At 30.5% G+C, this 20,372-nt stretch overlaps 2 protein-coding genes across 2 annotated transcripts; both read right to left on the reverse strand.

The window, feature by feature from the left end:
* Positions 1–12,109: 12,109 nt before the first annotated feature.
* LOC107961405 (RING-H2 finger protein ATL78) lies at positions 12,110–13,158 on the reverse strand. Its single transcript, XM_016897547.2, has one exon. The coding sequence runs from the start codon at positions 13,152–13,154 to the stop codon at positions 12,399–12,401; it is 756 nt and encodes a 251-aa protein (XP_016753036.1). The 5' UTR covers positions 13,155–13,158; the 3' UTR covers positions 12,110–12,398.
* Positions 13,159–16,231: 3,073 nt separating this feature from the next.
* Positions 16,232–17,125, reverse strand: LOC107942691 (RING-H2 finger protein ATL78). The gene has a single exon (XM_016876399.2). It carries the CDS (start codon positions 17,080–17,082, stop codon positions 16,435–16,437), a length of 648 nt encoding a protein of 215 aa, XP_016731888.1. The 5' UTR covers positions 17,083–17,125; the 3' UTR covers positions 16,232–16,434.
* Positions 17,126–20,372: the final 3,247 nt, after the last annotated feature.

A 20,372-nucleotide genomic window follows, 5' to 3' on the forward strand; every position in this document is an offset into this window, starting at 1 on the left:
TCTACACTTTTCTAGGGTTTTTAGTTTTTCTCTTCTTCTACCTTAGATTAGACTTTATTTTCTACATTTACTTCTTCTTGTTGTTGTTCTTGATGTTAGTTAAGTTAGTTGATGTCCACAAAACCAACTAAAAATTCGATTAAGGCAAGTGCACCTATCAATTAATAGTATAGCAACAGTGAGCAAAGATATCATTCCCATGAAGATTAAAAGTACTAGTAATTACTGTCTTTCTATTATTTAACCGACAAATTGGAGAGTTTGATTAAAACTAAAATTAACTAAATTAATTAACTAAAGAACACGACAAAGAACGAATCAAGAAAACAAATGATTAACAACCAAGAAGCGAAATAATACTAAGGAAAGAATCCACCTAGATTTCATCTATCATTATCAATCTGAATTAAACAATTTGTTCACTTAACACCTTCATCCGTAAAAATCCCTAAATTATGCTAATATCTCTTTCGAGAGTAAGAGTAACTGACTATTATTGCATTAAAATTTCTTTCTAATTAAAACCCCTATTATTGCATTAACTTGATCTATGGATCCCCTATTAGATTTGACTCTAATTCGATAGATTTAGGTCGTCCTATTTCTTAGATTGCATGCAACTGCACTCAAATACGCTAGATCTACTCTTAAATAGGGTCTATTCCTCTTCTGATTTAAGCACACCAAACATGGATTAATAATCTAGAAATATTAAACCAAGAATTAAGCGCACATAATTGAGAACAAGATTAAAGTATTTATTACGTAAAATAGAAATCAAAAGACAGGATTCATCATAGGGTTCATCTCCTCTAGATATTTAGAAAATTAGTTCATAATCACAAATAAAAACATCCAAGAGACAGTATAACCACAAGAAAAAAAGAAACTCGTAATAAAGTTTAAAAAAATCAAAAGGAGATATTCAATCTTGATGGAAATCTGCTTCAGAGTCAGCTTCAATGGTGTGTTTCGAGTTGTTTTCTTGAGTATTCTATAACGGCTCATTCATCTTTTCTTATCTTTGTAACATATAGGTCTTAGAATGCCCAAAAAACCTAAAAATTGCATTTTTAGAGTGCAGTTCGTGATTTTCACATGGTCTGGCACACGCCCGAGTGGCCCATGTACCTTGCTCTAATTTTATAATTTTTGCTCGATTTTTGCTCCTTTTACTCACAAATGCTCTCTTAAGTATAGAAACATGAATTTAAAGGATTAGGAGCATAAAATTCACCATTTTACATCGAATAATCATCTAGAAATGCATTAAGAACGGGATTAAAACATGTTACTTTTGGCATTTGTCATTAGTTAACATTGTAGCTAAGGTTTATTTCCATTTTAGCCTTTGTACTTTGCTTTTAAGACTCTTTAAGCTTTAATTTAATATATTTTCGTTTATTTTACTTTAAATCTGTTAAAGCTTGTTCATTTTATATTTGTTGCTTTAGATTTTCTTGTTAAATGTTTTTGGTTTCATGCTTTTTAATTTTCATTGCATAAAAATCTCAAATTTCATATTTTTCTTAGACTTTACTTTCATGGTTACGTTGTTTTCCATTGTTATGTTTATTTTCTTCACTTTGAGCCTGAGTAACTAAACCTTAAAGGAGGTTGGTTGATGGAGATGTGGATAAACTAAAATCTTTGGACAAGGGACTAATTCGTAACAAATTGGACTAATTTGAATAGAACTAAGAACTTAGGTAGTGATGCCCTTAAGGGAATATCAAGATAAAGTGAGACGTGAGGTAATCTTGTCGCGCAACTATTCGTTAGTCCCGAATTAACCGGTAAGATATAGAGATAAATTAGACCTAATTCATTAAATTGAGAGATAAAATGAAACCAATTAGTAATTTAAGCGATTTATGTCCCTAGCCCGAAATTTAGTGAACCACATCAAAGTCAACCAACCCCCATTAGTGATTTGCTGGATAATCCTAGTAGTTTACTTTTCTTGTAATTTAGTCCTTAGAGTGGAATATTTAATTTAGTCATTGGAATACTTCGGTGTTTCATTGTAACACTATAAATATTACATCTAACACTATACGCTTGCAATAAAATTGGACCTTAGAAATATTTTCATAAATTCATTGTTTTAATGCGCACGAGCACAGTCGGTCAATTACCACACTTCCTTAGAGATATGAATCAAAGATATCCTTATTGGAGGATTCAGGAGACCTATCAACCATCTCACTCTTTAAACTAATCAATGTTCTGTATGCTCAAGAACAAAGAAAGGCGAGAAGAGAATAAGGGAACTTTGGGGGGAGCTTTTCAAGCCAAGAACAAAGAAGTTGGGAGCTCCTTAAATCAGAAAGGAAAAAAGAGCTGGTCAGATAAGAATGAGAGGTAAAAGAAAGACGATGGATAGAAAAAAATCCATTGTGCTTGTACTACAAGAAATTGGGTCATTCTACAATAAAATAGAGTAAGTGAAAGAAAAAATAGAATAGTGATGAATATGGCTCGTTGCATGCTGTTTGAAAGTGAACTACCAAATAACTTTTGGGTAGAAGTAGTAAACACTGCTATTTACTTGCTAAATAGATTGCCAACCAAAGTTGTTGAAAGGAAAACACCATTCGAGGCCTGGTATGGTTTTAAACCCTCTGTCTCACACTTAAGAGTGTTTGGTTACACTTGTTTTGTTCATGTTATAGGGGAGAAAAGAAACAAACTGGACAGAAGATCACAGCTAGGAATTTTTGTTGGATATTCCAGTTTTAAGAAAGGTTATAGAATTTATAACCTTTTCTCCAAGAAGGTGATTATAAACAAAGATGTGAAATTTGATGAAAGGAAAAACTAAAAGTAGAATGCAACAGAAGAGGAGATGTGGGAATAGGGGGACTGGAAAAAATCAACAACCCACTGGAGATCAAACTGAAATTGATGTAATTGATGAACATCCAATACGAGGGACTAGGTTGATCATCGATGTTTATCAAATGTGTAATTTGGTGAAGCTGGAACTAGTTATGTAACGACCCAAAATCCGTGGGCACCGGAAAAGTGTGTGTTATCGGGCCTCCGTCTTAGTAAATTGAGTTCGAAAATAATTATTAGAAATATTTACGAGACTAGTTGTGTGTTTAATTAGGTTTTAGATAGGTGAATTTAGCTTAATTACGAGTAATTAGTAAAAAGGATTAAATTGCAATAGAAGTGAAAGTTTAATTATAGATTAAAAGAAAATAATAGGGACTAAAATGACAATTAATCCATTTAGCATAGTTGAGGCGGCACAAGGAATAGAATTTAAGATTTTATTTGTTTAATAATATATAATTAATGATATTTAAATATAATTTATATTATATGAATTTATGATAATTAAATTATAATGATATTATATTATTAAATGAATTAAAATATGCCAATTGTATGGATATGATAAAATACATGTGTAATATGTGAATATATATATATTTGTATTAAAATTATTTATTTGCTTCAAAATTTAAGTAAAAAGATATTTATAATATTAATTAATATTATTATCATGATATTGTATTTGTACCAAATGTATGATGATTAAATAATACATGTGTAAAATACATAAAAAATACACTTGTAATATATTTGTATATTTTCTTAAATAATAAGCAAAAGATATTATTTAGTTATTAAAATATTATAAAATAAATATTTTCTTAAATAATAAGCAAAAGGTTTTATTTGTTTAATAATTAATGATATTTAAATATAATTTATATTATATGAATTTATGATAATTAAATTATAATGATATTATATTATTAAATGAATTAAAATATGCCAATTGTATGGATATGATAAAATACATGTGTAATATGTGAATATATATATATATATATATTTGTATTAAAATCATTTATTTGCTTAAAATTTAAGTAAAAAGATATTTATAATATTAATTAATATTATTATCATGATATTGTATTTGTGTCAAATATATGATGATTAAATAATACATGTGTAAAAGATAAATTTATACAATTGTAATATTTTAAATTGTATATTAAATAGATATTTATTATTTTAAAGATATTTATTAGATAAATAATTAAATAATTACTATTTTTATTATTTTTATATTGTGAGATGTTAAAATAAGACAAGTGTATGGTGATGATTTAATGTAAGTGTATTAATAAAATACATACACTTGTAATACTTATAATAAATTAATTAAACATAAAGTAAAAATAAAAGAAACAAAAGAAGAATAGAAAAAGAAACAGAATAGAAAGGGACGAAACAGAGAAGAAACAGGGGAGAAAGAAAGAAAGAAAAAGAAAAAGAGAAAGAAAGGAAAAATTAGGGTTTAAGGTTTTAAAGCTTTAAAGGTAAGTCAATTAAGTCCTTTTATTTTAATTTTAATGTTTTAGAAGTTTTAAAACAAAGTTTTGTTGAAAATAAGTTTAGGTTTTGGAAGTTTATAGATTTTTAAGCATGGTTCATGTTGAATAAATTGTTAAATTAGGGATGTATTTGATAGAAATTTTGATTGGAATTGAATAAAGGATTGAATTGTAAACTAAACTATAAGTTTTAAATTTTAGGGGTTAAATTGAAATAAATTCGAAATTATGAAAATATGATAAAAATTAGATAGTTAAATGTGAGTTTGGCAAGAAATTGAGTAGCAAGAAGGTATGAATTGAGAAAGAAAAATATATAGGTTTAGTTAGGATTAAATTGGAATTAAAGTAAAAGTTAGATAAAAAATTTAGCAATTAAATTGTGTTGTGCTAATGATTATGAAAATTTATCTTAATTTTTTTCGTAGCTAATATAGCACCCGAGGCATCCACGAGGAAAGGAAAAGAAAAAGTGGACGAGGAATAGACAAGAGAATCACGGTTTGTATACTATAATTCGAACTTTATTATTATTAAATGTTTAATTTGCTAATTATGTGTGGTAAGTATTTTAAGGTAAGTGTTTAATAAATGATAAATTTAAATGTAGTATTGAAATTGAAACTGATACTGAACTGAATTATAGAATACTGGATATTGTTTTGAGTACTGAGTGAATTGTGAAAATACTAAATATAGTTATGTGTAATGCATTGAATTGTGAAATTACTGAAGTAATAAATTACTATAATATTATGGAACTGATTGAAAGAAGGAATTTATAATTGATACTGAACTAAGATGGAAAGTTTTACTGAAAAGTGAATTAAATACCCTATTAACTAGTCGGGCTAGTCGGATATAGTTGGCATGCCATAGGATATGGAAGAGTACGGGGTATTTGCCGGCTTACTGATAAGGTACTTATGTGCCGACTACTGTTACTGTTACCGATTCGGCACTTTGTGTGTCGAATACTGTTACCGTTACTGTTACAGATTCAACACTTTGTGTGTTGAATACTGTCACTGCTACTGTTATTGCTACCGTTACTGATTACTGTTTACTGGTGTGATTGGTTGGAATCCGTGTATCCGCCTAGTCTGAGTCAAGTTAATAGGGATAAATGAAATAAATTTATTGATAAAACTAATCTCGAATAATATAGTATATGTGAAAAGTGAAATTTGAAATAAAGAAATAAAGAAATAAGAATGATATTTATATATATATAATTAATTGATAATATTAAAAGATTGAATTGTTTATTAGTAGTGATAATTGTAATGAAAAGTATGTGTGTGATTTAATGTATTTAATTATAAATCGAATTTTAGTGATACCACTGAGTATATGCATACTCAGCGTACGGTTGTTTCCGTGCGTAGGTTGTAAAAGTCAAGTACTGAACTAGCATCCAAAGCCAGACCCGACTTCAGCATAACTCTGGTGATGTATATTTTATTTTGGTAATGTGGCATGTACATAGGATGTGTATAAAGGTTACTATATTTTGATTATAAATAGTTAAAATGTTAATATTATAAGTCTAGGAACTATAATGAATGAAGTTTATCTATTTCAATTTAATTAATATGTTGATAAATTTAAATTGTTACTATGTTGTATTGATTGAGTTTCATTAGAAGGTATTTAGAATAGAAAATGAGAATGTGAAATGAATTGGCTGAATTGGTTGTATTTGGAAATGATATGGTTTAATTGCAGGGGGTTTTATATAAAAATAAGTAGAAATGCTGCCGAAATTAAAAAAAAAATTTGGAGTACTTAAACGAGTTTCATTTCACTTTTAATTCATGTTTTAAACTTCGAAAGTTTGTTACAGAGACTTAGTTATACAATTATATTACGATTGTTATTTTATTATGAATTATCCGTAAATTGCTTGATATGTCTGGTAATGCCTCGTAACCCTGTTCCGGCGACGGTTTTAGGTTAGGGGGTGTTACAAGTTAGCTTCAAAGAAGCTACCTAAGAAGCTGAATGGCAAAGTTCCATGAAAGATGAAATCACTATGATCAACAAAAATGAAACATGGGAGCTAGTAGATAGACAAACTCGCAAGAAAGTGATTGGAATTAAATGGGTGTTCAAAACGAAGATAAACCCTGATGGATCGGTTAACATATATAAAGCTAGATTGGTTGAAAAGGGGCTTAGCTAGCAATATGGAGTGGATTTCACTAAAACCTTTTCCTATGTTGCAAGGTTAGGCATTATAAGGTTGTTACTGACTCTTGCATATCAAAAGGGTTGGAGGATATATCAAATGGATGTAAAGTCAACCTTTCTAAATGATTTTTTGAAGGAAAAAAATTATGTCAAGCAACCTCAAGGGTTTGCAATACTTGGGTGCGAAGCCAAGGTGTGTAAACTGAAGAAAGTATTGTATGGCTTAAAGAAAACACTATGGGTGTGGTATGAAAGAATTGACAATCATCTAACATAGGTGGGTTTTGAAGGAAGCATCAACGAACCCACATTTTATGTGAAGAAAACTGGTAATGAAATACTTCTCATTAATTCATTATATGTTATTAATTTACTTGTGATTGACAACAATAATGAATTGGTGATTGAATTCAAGGAACAAATGCAAGTAAAGTTTGAAATGTCAAATATAGGTGAAATGACATACTTTCTAAGTCTAGAGGGGAATCAAGATCGCGATACAATTTTCATAAACCAAAAGGGGTTCAAAATGAAAATTCTGCTAAGATACAACATGGAGAATTGTAAATTGGCGAGCACCCCTATCATACAAGGTGAGAAGCTCACCAACAATGAAGATGTTGAAAGGGTTGATGAAACAAACTATAGAAGCTTGGTTGGATGCCTGCTTTATTTGACTGCATCTAGACTTCACATAGTGTTCACTGTAAATCTATTGTCAAGGTACATGCATTGCTACAATGCGTACCACTACAGAGCAACAAAAAGGGTTTTGCGATAGATACAAGGAACTCTAAGCCATGGAGTGAAGTTTGTGAAGACTAAAAATGTCAAACTACTTGGGTATTCAGATAATGATTGGGCTGGATCTACTAAAGATATGAAGAGTACCTAAGGTTATTTATTCACTCTAGGATCGAGTGTGTTTTGTTAGAGCTCAAAGAAGTAAGAAATAGTGCCACAATCAACTGTTGAAGCTGAGCATGTTGCAGCCGTAGGTGCTGTAAATCAAGCTATCTAGTTAAGAAAGCTGCTGAATGATTTGAATTTAAAACAAGAAGAAGCAACAGAGATTAAGTGTGATAATCAATCTGCTACTGTAATTACAAAAAATCCAGTGTTCCATGAAAGACCAAAACACTTCAAAATCAAGTATCATTTTGTGAGAGAAGTGAAACAAGCCAAGCAAGTAACTTTGGTTCATTGCAATTCACAAGATTAGTTAGCTGACATTCTAACAAAGCCTCTTGGGAAAATGAAGTTTGAAATGCTGTGTTATGATATTAGGATTCACAACATGGAGGCCAAGGAGTGTTGCGAAGTGGCCATCCATGCATTGGTGAACCTAGATCGTACAACTGCGAGCTCACCAAATGTGCGAGCTATGTTAGGCAAGATTATACATGCGAGCCTTTACTGTACAAGTTGCCAACTTTCCCTGAAATAGTGATAACTTTTTATAAGATGTTATGATTGTTGATTAGACTGAAATCAACCAACGAAGAAACAAGTTGAATTAATCAAGTTCCAAGAATAGTCAAGTTGTAATTATTTTTTTGTTATTATTAGCTAAGCATAATTGTTCATATAAACTTTGTATCAATTTTTTTAAACAATGAAACAATTGATTACAAGCCGATTTCTCCATATTTTATTTTTATTTTTTTTGCTTTTGTTTCAATTCTTTCTTCATCAAATATCCTTCATCAAATATCCAACAAAGATAACGATAAGTTTGTGTGTGACTATGATCACCTTGCTTCCTAACTCACCAACAAGCTAAAATCCACCTAGCTAGCTTAAAAGACAAGACTTCAGAACCTTAGAGCTTGATCCCACCTATGTAGCACTACAAGGAATTGGCCTCCATCCAAATAGTGCGTGGTTGTCAACAAAAGGATGGTTGCTCTTCTGTATAAGGTAGTTTCATTTATTCCAGTAGATCTTGGTAAACTAATCTTTGATGAGGTTATCAAACGCATAGACTAAGAACACCAGACAAATGTTACCTTTTTCCTCACTTATCTAGTAGATCTTGCTACAATAGAAGAAAGACATTGTGTAGGAAAATGAAGTTCCTGATGCTCCATAAGCTGAACTGAAAAATTCTACAAGTGGAATAGAAGGAAACATGCAGCTGTTGACTCTCATATTGAGGCTGTAGAATCTGACCATGAAGATAACCTAGTGCAAGATGCTGCACTAGTTGCAACTAAATCTACATCTGCCCGGACCTCAATGTTGATAAGGCCAGGGTGATAAAACATTTAGATGAAGAGGTTACTTGCATTCACAAGTAGCTTCAATATTTGGCGAGTCAAATCAAGCTCCTTAACAGGCAAAAAAAATCTCGAGCTTTACGCTACAAAATTGATTTTTTTTCTTGTGACACCTAGCCAGACTTTTGGATTTTTGAACAAGAAAAAAAGGGAGAAAAGAGTAAGAGTTGTGTGTGGGTTGATTTTTGCTTGCTCATGATACTTTATTATGGCTTTTGTTTTTTTTTTTTTTATTATCAATGAACGTTTATTTCGTGCATGTACTTAAGCAGGAATGATTGCTATTGCTTGCCATGTTACCATGCTTTTATGCAAAAATTCCTTATTACATTCATGGTTGATGATTAGATTAAATGGAAGTACCTGGAGATTATTGTTGTGTTTTTGGTTTAAAACGTTAAATGGGAAATGTTGGCGTGGGCTGCACGTTTCAGATGAAACATCAGTTGCAACTCATTTTGTAAACTTATCTGTATTTGTTGATATTAGTTTAGCCGATAAATTTTAAATTAATTCTTACAACACTTGAAAGATTTTAAACAACAAGTTGATAGTTTGGATCATATCGAAAATCTTGCCAGATTTGGTAGGAAGAGCAATTTAATTAGTGTTCAATAGATCATTGATTTTATCTTTACTTTTTGTAGATATGAGCATGAGAATCTAAAGACCATCCAAAATATGCCTGGATTTCATGTTAAATCCTTCAGCTAGTATCCATTAATTTAAAATTTGATCCTTGCTCCCAGAAAATGTGAAACTTTTCGATCTCCCTTTTTAAAGGTGTAGAATCTTATGCTTTGGATTTCTAATTAATTACAAGTTAAATAGGTTTGGAACTTAATTGTAATGATTCTCTTTCCTTTGATCATTATTTACTCTACTCACATTCATAATTGGGTACTCAATGATGATATTAATTTGCTCAATTAGTTGTGTACGACCTAAATCCCTGTTAAAAATAAAATATAAATGATAAGATAGGAGATCTACGATAAGCATTTCGTTTGATGTTGTATGAAATTTTGGATGAAATGCTTATTATGAGCTTTTTAGGTATCTGCTAATAACTTAAGTATTCATATAATATTTGATCCGTATATAAGTTTACTCCCTCTATTTGATGTTGATTAGAATAAGGTGCTTGAACCTTACTGCATTACTTCTATTTGACTTTGATTAGAATATGGCTTTACAAACCTATAAATAGACGTAGTCTATACTCTTCTTGTATCATTCAAATTTGACATAGTGAATTTTCTTCTTCTCTATCTGTAATTCTTTTCCCAAAAAAAATTTCACGTAAAATTGTATTCTTTATTTTCTTTCTTTTTCTTTGCGATATATCGCTCGATTATTTCATAATTATTATTTATATACATGTATAATTGGAGTTGTGAACCCTAAACCTAAACCTCTTATCCCGTCATAATTAAGAAAGATACCATGATGTCCCCCTCACTCGTACATTTCTAAATCTCCATTAAAAAAAATCTAATTGCATTTGTTATCTTCTAGCTTGCAAGTAGTCTGATAGCATCTATTGAATCCCACTTAAACTGTAATGTGCGGCTCTAATTTAAAGGTAAATGATGTAGGAGATCTTGCAAAAATCTGAGGTACAATGATTAAGAGAGCAATAACTTAGTTTTAACATTATAAAACCTTATCCTTTTGTCTTTCTTCTCAACTTTACTTAAAACCCCTACTAAAAATTATCCTTTAAAAAGTTTAGGGTTTAGTATAGATTGGTGGTGTTATCACTATTTTACTAATTATATATTTTTCTTTTAAATTATGGGTAGTATTTTCTTTTTTGGCAAGGTTTTTTTACTAAATATGATTGAACTATAGCACACAGAATTTTTATAAAATTATTAAAAATAAAAAAATTACTATATTTTTAACTGAATAGATACTTAATTAACTTACGGCACTAAGTCAATTCAAAATTATTAAAAATATTATCACATGAGTATGCATCTAGAAACCACAAATATAAAATATAAATATGTATTTAAAAATAACATACGATGAATAATAAGTGTATGGCTTGAAACTAATTAATAATAGATACACATGAAATATGTACAATATTAAAATTTAAAATATATATATATTTAATTATTTCGAGTTAACTTGTAACACCAACTCAATCAAACGCATTATTAAAATATATACAATTGATAGAAATAATAAAGTATGCGTAATTAAAAATGTATAAATATAGTAAAATAAAGTTTTACTAATGCAATTGGTTGAAGTTCAAATCTCACCATATGCATATTTTTATTGATTTTTTAATGAAAAAGATTAAAGTACCCTCAAATAATTTAATTTAATTTAATTAAGGAAGAGCATTTTCTTAATTTAACAACTGAGTTGGTGACTCGATTATGAGTGACATTTGCTTTTTTAATTAAAAAGACTAAAATACCTTTGAATAATAATATAACTTAGTTTAATTATAGAATGACGCCTTCTTAATTTAACAACTGAGTTGATGACCCAATTGAAAATGTCACCAATTCAATAAAACACGGAAATAATAATACAAATATAATATTAATAAGAGAGAAAGGTCCGAGAAGCTTCTTATATAAATTTGATTGTAACTTTTTGTAATATTCTAACAACAATATCCACAATAATAGTATTAGGTGTGTTTTATGTAGATGTGCCCATTTTAGTTTCTTTTTTATAATATAGTTAAGGATGTAGAGAGAAGAGATCACAAAGACATATGGGTTCGAGTATACTGAAACGCAGTATTCTTATATTGAAAGATTGGAGAGGGGCTTTGGGTAATTCTAGGTATTATATTAAAAAGAGTAGATATGATAAGAAGACAATACGCTTTAAGCGCACTTAAACTCATATATTCCTGTATTGACAATAATGCATATGCCAATTAAGTTAAGACTCAATCAACAATTTTGCAATATTTAAATCTATATTTAATATTTAAATTCAATAAATAATTTTTTTAGAAAGTAAAGAAATAATTATTTCAAATATATAAATTAATATCTTTAATAGTATAACAAATTTGAATAGTAAATATTTGATATTCACACATTCACCTTAGATCTTTTAACTTTATAGAAAGAAATAAAACACATGAATTGTGGGGACAAGTACTCTAAAAAATTTATTATTTTGTTTCTTAAACTTTGAGGGTTATAACATGTATATCTATTCAATGAGATATCTTTTTAAGAATGCAATATTAATGTTGATTTATCGAAATTTTGCCATTGATATGTTTAAGGGTAAGAGTGAGAGAATGATATTATCTGAATTCAAGATTGATGTCAACTGAAAACTTGAACACAAATCTTTTGTCACTCCACATATTTAAGAGTAATGTCATCATTCAGCTTGTTCAGCTGAAGGGAAAATGAGGCAAATTCAACTAATAATTGCAAAGAAAGACTTGATTCCAATGTTGTGAATTGGGTGCCTTTCAAACTCCAAAATTAGCTTCGCTCATGGAATATAACGCCTTCAAATGGAGTGGCAGAGGGATTTCCAGTTTCCACCAAATGGCCAAAATAAAAGAATCATATCACCTAACCCCCCTAATACCACACACCACACCTTCAGGTTCCAATGGTTGAATATTCACAATGATGTCCTGAGCTGGAACGCATAATTCCGTTGAGCTACTTTGATCACACCCCATGATCTTTTGGCATGTTTCAAGCAAACAATGCCTGCATTTGGGGCATGATGTGTGCGATTTAAGCCACTTATCAACACAACGAACATGAAATCCATGGTTGCATTTCGGTAGAAACCGCAGGCGCTCGCCAGCCGTAAACTCCGACAGGCATATCAGACATTCGGAGTCCTGCCCTGGCAGATTCATCTGCGCCGAGTAATTCACCACAGGGAAAGTCTTGATTGCCTTTGTCTCGATTCCGCTGTTGACTATTGCAGCAGAAGGGTTTCGAATAGAGTCGGAATCCACCCCGTTTGAGCCCCTTAGCACACATCTGATCATTATTAAGTTTATCCCCAATGAAAAAATTAACCCAAAAAGGATGATCGAAAGAACCATCAAAACATTGTGATCAAAACTGGAATTTTGAGGGTAAGGAGGAGGAGCTGATGATTGGTTTGATTGTGTGTAATGTAACAGTAATTTTCTGGAATGGAAGTTTGGAAGAAAATCTTGCAAGAGTTGAGATGTAGAAGAAGAAGTTGAAACTGAATACATGGTTTTGGAGAGTTTGGATGAAATTTTGTTGGAAGGGCAGTCAAATGGTGGAGATGATATATAGTGAAAGCTGAGAGGCTTAAGTGGTGTCCAATACATCATTGATTTTTATCTCTTACTTTTTCTAGATATGATCCTCTGCCTGTTTCCATTTTTAATTCAGGACCCAAGGAACTAAATAGAAAGAGCCTGTATTTCATGTTAAACCATTTTGTTCCATCAAAATAATAATATTGATTAATTTCCCAAAAAGTGTGGTAAACTTTTTAATTTTTCTTTTAAAATTTCTTAAATTATTACAAGAAGTTAAAGTTAATTCTTACAACACTTTAAGGATTTTAAATGGCAATATATTGTATCATCCAGAAAATCTTTCAAGAGTTGAGATGGTGTTGGAGAAGTTGAATGGAGTGTGTTGAGTCCCACTTAATTTAAAAAAACAGAAACTCAACTCCATTTGTTATCTTCTAGCTTGCAAGTAGTCTGATAGCATCTATTGAGTTCCACTTAAACTGTAATGTGTGGCTCTAATTTAAAGGTAAATGATGTATGAGATCTTGCAAAAATATGGGGTACAATGATTAAGAAAGCAATAACTTACTTTTAACAGTATAAAACCAAACATTAAACCTTATCCTTTTGTCTTTCTTCTCAACTTTACTTAAAACCCCTACTAAAAATTATCTTTTAAGAAATATATTGGAAGCACACTATATGTTCAAATTATATAGCTAAAAGAATAACAAAAAAAATATATATCCTACTGATATCTAGCCACTTAACTTACTCTTAAAATCATGCCACAAAATTAAAAATTCCTAAAGACTTGGTCTATAGACCTATTATTCGGCAAGTCTTAAGGCACATTCACAACACTCCTCCTTGCCTTAGTAATTGTAAAAGCCTAATTTATTTCTTAAAACTTTAAATCTAACTTTTGGAAGAGCCTAATTTGATCTTCAATCTTGCAAAAAACGACTTGATTTCACCAATCTTCTGTTCTTCTTTCAAATGATATTCATCAATCCTGTTGTACCATGCCCTAGCAGCCTGTTTAAGACTATATAAGGTCTTGTTTAACATGTAGACTTTCTCCTCCTTTCTCTTGACTTGGAATCCCTCGAACTGCTCTTCTCTCATTGCTTCAATCCATTTGTCATCCTTCTCAGCCTCTTTAAACTCAGCATACTCAAATAAAACAACAATACACCTTTCATAAATTTCAGATAAAGATCTCTGTCACAAACTGAAACATCATCTATGTTGTCATCAAAGTACTGATGAGTCTCTAGCAATTGCTTCGTTGTTGGTTTCTCTTCCATTAGATTTAGAGAAAAGCATTTTTCTTTCATTTTTACTTTGAATACATCTCTGCCTTTTGAGTCTTTGATCAAGCACCCTTTGTCTTCAAATATGACCTTGAAACCTTTTTCAATCAACTGTCCAACACTAAGAAGATTTTGGCCAATGGTAGACACATATAGAACATTAGTTATATGTTTCAAACCTATTAAACTTTCAATAGCCATTGTTCATTTTCCCTTAATGGAATAAACTCACCATTTCGAACTTTTATTTTGGAAATGATAATTTTATCAAGTTCTTTGAGAAGTGTTGGGTCATTGGTTATGTGATTTGTGCAGTTGCTATCGATCAACTAGGAATCACTGGAGAAACATGTCGTCACAAAAAGGAACTCATCTTCTTGTTGCTCAATAGATGCTTTTGTCTCTTCATGTTGTTGAGACTTATAGACCCGCTTTATGTGCCCAATACTACCACATTTTCTGCATTTGATATCAAGCCTCCAGCAACACTTCTTTGGCAAGTGGTTTGTCTTCTTACAGTGTGGACATGGTGGATATGTCTCATTGTTGTTATTATTGTTGGTCTTATCTTTAATTTTCTTGTTTTTGCCTTGCGATTTTTTAAACTTTGCCCGAAAAGCACCCTCTACTAATGCTTCTTTTCTCATCTTTCTCCTTTGTTTTGGAGCCTACAATGCATTCACTAATTCTGCCTAGGATATACTTGACAAATCTTTAAATTCTTCTAATGAAGAAATTTTAGACTCATATTTTTTAAACAAAGTGACAAGAATTTTTTGCACTATTTGATCATCAGAAAAATCCTTACCCAACAATCTTACCTTGTTTACTATGCCCTCCAACTTGGCAGAATAGTCTTTAATGGTTTCCGTCTCCTTCATTTTCAACATTTCAAACTCTCTGATCAAATTGAGCACCTGCATATTTTTTGTTCTTTCATTGCCTTGGTATTCCTTCTTAAGTTAATCCCAAATTTCTTCTGCTGACCCCAAATTCATGATTCTTGTAAATATTTTACTTGAAACAGCAGAGAAAAGGCATGCTTTAGCTTTGGACTTCCTTGTCTTCTTCTCTTTGTGAGTCATTAACTTATGTGTTTCTCTCAACTCACAGGTCCCTTAGGATAAGAGCTCAATACCAATTGTTAGTATTTTAGAAAAAAATATATGAAACACAAAAAATGTGAAAGAAAAAAAAAATGGAAGCACACTATAATCTATTATATTGGTCAAGTTATATAACTAAAAGAATAACAGAATATATATATTGCTGATATCCAATCACTTAACTTACTCCTAACTCCTAAAATCATGCCACAAAATTAAAAATTCCTAAAGATTTGATCTACACACCTATTATTGATCAGTAAGCCGAAGACACATTCTCAATAATTTCAATAGCCTTTTTATTAGTGACAATTTATAAATCAATGCTTTCCAACTTATGATAGCATCTATGCCTTCCACCAGTTATGAATGAACTAATTGACAGAACAACAAACCATGTTAAGGATAAAATTTACATTCTCCACTTTGCTTATATATACTTACAATAATACTCAAAGTACTTTAAACCTAAATCTTAAAAGGAACATATGAATCATGTCCATAAATCTTTTAAAAATATATATTATACTGTTTCTTAAATTTAGAGAGTTACAACATGTAGACGATATCATTATTAACGTTAATACTTGACTAATGTTAACTTTAGACTTAAATTAATGTACAAATTCTTTTTCACTCCACATATATTTCTATTGATTGAGTTCTCAGGCTTAGTCAAACAATGGTTGATATGATAAGCAACAAAATATGTTAAAGAGTAACATGATCATTAAACTTGTTCAGCTGAAGGGAAAATGAGGTAAATCCTTTCATTGCATTTAAAAATTGAATAAACCCACATTGAATTGGCTCGATTGAACTAATAATTGCAAAGTAAGACTTGATTCCAATGTTGAGCTTCGCTCATGGAATATAACGCCTTCAGATGGAGTGGCAGAGGGATTTCCAGTTTCCAGCTAATGGGCAAAAGACAAAGAATCATATCAGCTAACCCCCCCTAATATCACGCACCACACCTTCAGGTTCTAGTGGTTGAATATTCACAACGCAGTCCTGTGCAGGAACGCATGATTCTAATGAGCTACTCTGATTACACCCCATGATTTTTTGGCATGTTTCAAGCAAACAATGCCTGCATTTGGGGCATGATGTGTGTGATTTAAGCCATTTATCAATACAACGAACATGAAATCCATGGTTGCATTTCGGTAGAAACCGCAGGCGCTCGCCAGCCGTATACTCCGACAGGCATATCAGACATTCGGAGTCCAGCCCTGGCAGATTCATCTCCGCCGAGTAATTCACCACAGGGAAAGTCTTGAGTGCCTTTGTCTCGATTCCGATATTGACTATTGCAGTAGAAGAGTTGTCAATGGACTCCGAATCCGCCCCGTTTGAGCACCTTAGCACACATCTGATTATTAAGTTTAGCCCCAATGAAAAAATGAACCCAAGAAGGATGACTGAAAGTACCATCAAAACATTTTGATCAAAACTGGAATTTTGAGTGTAAGGAGGAGGAGCTGATGATTGGTTTGATTGTGTGTAATTTAACAGTAATTTTCTGGAATGAAAGTTTCCAAGAAAACCTTGCAAGGGTTGAGATGAAGTAGAAGAAGTTGAAATTGAATGCATTGTTTTGGAGAGTTTGGAATAAAATATGGTTGGAAGAGCAGTCAAATGGTGGAGGTTATATACATAGTGAAAGTTGAGAAGCTTAAGTAGTGCTCAATTCATCATTGATTTTATCTCTTACTTTTGGAGATACAAGCATGAAAATCCAACCCCCACTAACTCAATAGAAAGGTATTTCATGTTAAACCATGTTGTTCCATCAAAATTAAAAAAAAAAAGTTAGATTGATTAATTTAAAATTAGATCCTTGTCCCCAAAAAAGTGTGATAAACTTTTCAAATTTTTATTTAAAAATTTCATAAATATTACTAATATCTAATCGAACCTTATTTCTGTTCTTTAAAAATGATATCCAAGTAGATAATTTAAAAATAATAATACTTGGAATTGTTATAAATAAATGAATTAATTATAAAAATATTTATCATTCAATATAAAAAATAATTTAAAATGGTTATAAAAATCTAATTAAAATATTAGGATAGAGATTATTATTTTATTAAATAAAATTACAATTCCACATATTTCCCATAATTTCACAAAAATAAAATAATTTAAAACTTCTATTATATATCATTTTAAATCTAATATACTTAATAGTTATTTTCTATTCTACTTCACTACTACAATTGCATTTGAATCCAAGTATACAGCTCACCGTTGATTTTAATATCATTACTACAGTACTCAATTTCATCATTATAGTCATCACCGCTTTTTTAAATTTACCGGAGGCAAACATACACTCATTCAAAAGAAGCCTAAATTAAATAAATTACAAGTGGAGTGGCCAAAAACTTATTACCAAATCTTGGATTGATTCAATCCTTAAAAGTTGTCCACTTCTGTTTTTTTTTTTTTCATTCATACAATCTCTTATTATTCATGGAACATAGCTATTTTAGGCTTTATTTAATTTCTTTCATAGCTGTTGGAGTTGTTGGTACTTATCGGATCACATTTAGAAAAGATACCATGATGTCCCCCCGACTTACACAAGCAAAAATAATAATGATATTGCATGAGCCATGAAATCAAGTTCCTTTGCGAGTAGTCTATTGAGTTCCACTTGAAAATTAAAAAAAGAACAAAACCTTGTTATGTGGCTCTAATTTAAAGCTACATTATCTATGAGATCTTGCACAAATCTTGGGTGCAATATTTAAGAAACCAATAACTTTGTTTATGATTATAAAACTAAAGATTTGTTCATTATCCTTTGTCTTTCTTCACAACTCATACTTTAAAAAGTCACTACTAAAAAAAATAGTTTAATTTTATAATTTTGGAAAATTTTGATTTTTAATTTGGAACCTTTGAGACATATTCTCGATTAATAAAGGTGGAGAGTTGAATCATAAAATTATAGTTTTATATTCTACCTCATGAGATTTTTTACAACGGTATATCATATGTTCAAAATAGTTGAGTGATAAATCAAAAATTCATGCTCAAAGTAAATCACTTATGAATTATGTTGAGGAAAATAAAAAACTTAATCCCACATTAGATAGATATCAAATATGGAATATATTTATATATATGAACCATAATTATTAAATGATTAAACTAATACTCTCTCTTAAATGTAAGTGGTGCAAATTATCCATCTATCATCTTTCTCTCTCCTACATTCCACTACCATCTTTACTCTATTCTTAGTATTTTCTCTTTTTTTTTTTGGCTTTCTTGTTTGGGTTTTTATTATTCATTAATAAATTTTCAATTTTTTGAGTTAATTTCTTTCATGCAATATTATTTTCTATTCATTTTTAGAAACGATCTTTCTTATTAATTTTCTTCAAGGAGTCTTGGGGATCCATTCTTCATTCAAATCAATTTATCAAAAATTATTTTTTGGAGGGTTGATTAGAGTCATTAATTGAATTTGTTGATATCTATATCTCAAATGGTTCAGTTAGACAACTATCTTATATCTATATCCATTAGTTTATTCAACTCGTCTTCCACCTTTTGATTTATTTTCTCTTTCTTTATTTTTTTTCTTTTAGTTGTTTTCTTTTCTACTATATTTTCTAAATTTGTTTAATTTCTTCTTTTCAAGTCAAATTCAAATTTTATTTTAATACGAACAACTTGAACACGATCTTATAATTTATAGAGTATAGATTAATTTTATGGAAATCTTGAATGCAAAGAATTTTATGTTTCAAGGTGTTTGATAACTCATACTAATAGTACTTGAAAAGAATAATTTTCAAAACAAAGAAGTATTTAAGGTGATCAATAAATCAAGAGATACAAACTCATAATTTATAGAGCATAGAATTTGTTCAATTAATTTTATTTTTAAATACTTATATTTCCTGTCGAAAATAATACTTGTTTTGCCAACAAAGAAATTTTAAAATTAATTTTAAAGTACGAAACTCCTTGAAACTCCTTTCAGAGTCCAAGGCAATAGCATCCTGTATAATCGGACGTATCCTCCACCTTCTATCATTAGGATGCTTCCGCCATTCATCAAAAACAATTTTAAATTTTGTTTCCAAAATTACCTATACAAGTCCCTTTCTGGATTGGACTTTAAACCCTCCTTTCCTTGAGTGCAAGAGCCTCAGTTTCGACCATTAGGATTGGTTTCTATAAGTTTTGCAAGAGCTTATAATCCTGGATGCCCATTACAAACATAATTGTTAAAGATTGTGTGATCCGAATCTCGTCATTTATTAAATAAATATATATGGTGATAAAATAAGGGGATTTGTGGGGGCGAGAGGTTGAGGACCGTAGAACTATAGCTGCAAAACGGATCATATTGCACTAGTTGAGTCCGTATAGAATTATCTTCTACTATTTGACTTTAATTAGAACAGGATTTTTTAACTCTTAAATAGATGTGGGCGAAACTACTCTTGTATCATTCGTTTTTCAACATTAGTAAAATTTTCTCTTCTGCCTTTAATTTTTTTTCCGAAAGTATTTTCACGTAAAATTTATGTTTTTTTTATTGTTTTGCAATCGTTATACGGTCATTATTGACTTTAATTATAACAGTAATTATATGACAACTTGTGAGCTGAGGACCCACTTATAATTTGATTCCAAACTAGCTTCCTTTTACTTAAATCTAGATCACCATCACTACACCAAAACAGGCTTTTAGCGGCACTTTTTTAGGCCTTTAGCGGCGCTTTTTAGAGCCACAGAAACTTTTAGCGGCGCTTTAATAAGCGCCGCAACAGAAGCCGCTAAAGATTGCGCTGCTAAAGACCCTAGTCTATAGCGGCGCTTATATCACAAACGCCGCTGAAGAGTAAGAGCTTTAC

Source organism: Gossypium hirsutum, chromosome D04, assembly GCF_007990345.1.
Source record: "Gossypium hirsutum isolate 1008001.06 chromosome D04, Gossypium_hirsutum_v2.1, whole genome shotgun sequence".
NCBI classification, from domain to species: domain Eukaryota; kingdom Viridiplantae; phylum Streptophyta; class Magnoliopsida; order Malvales; family Malvaceae; genus Gossypium; species Gossypium hirsutum.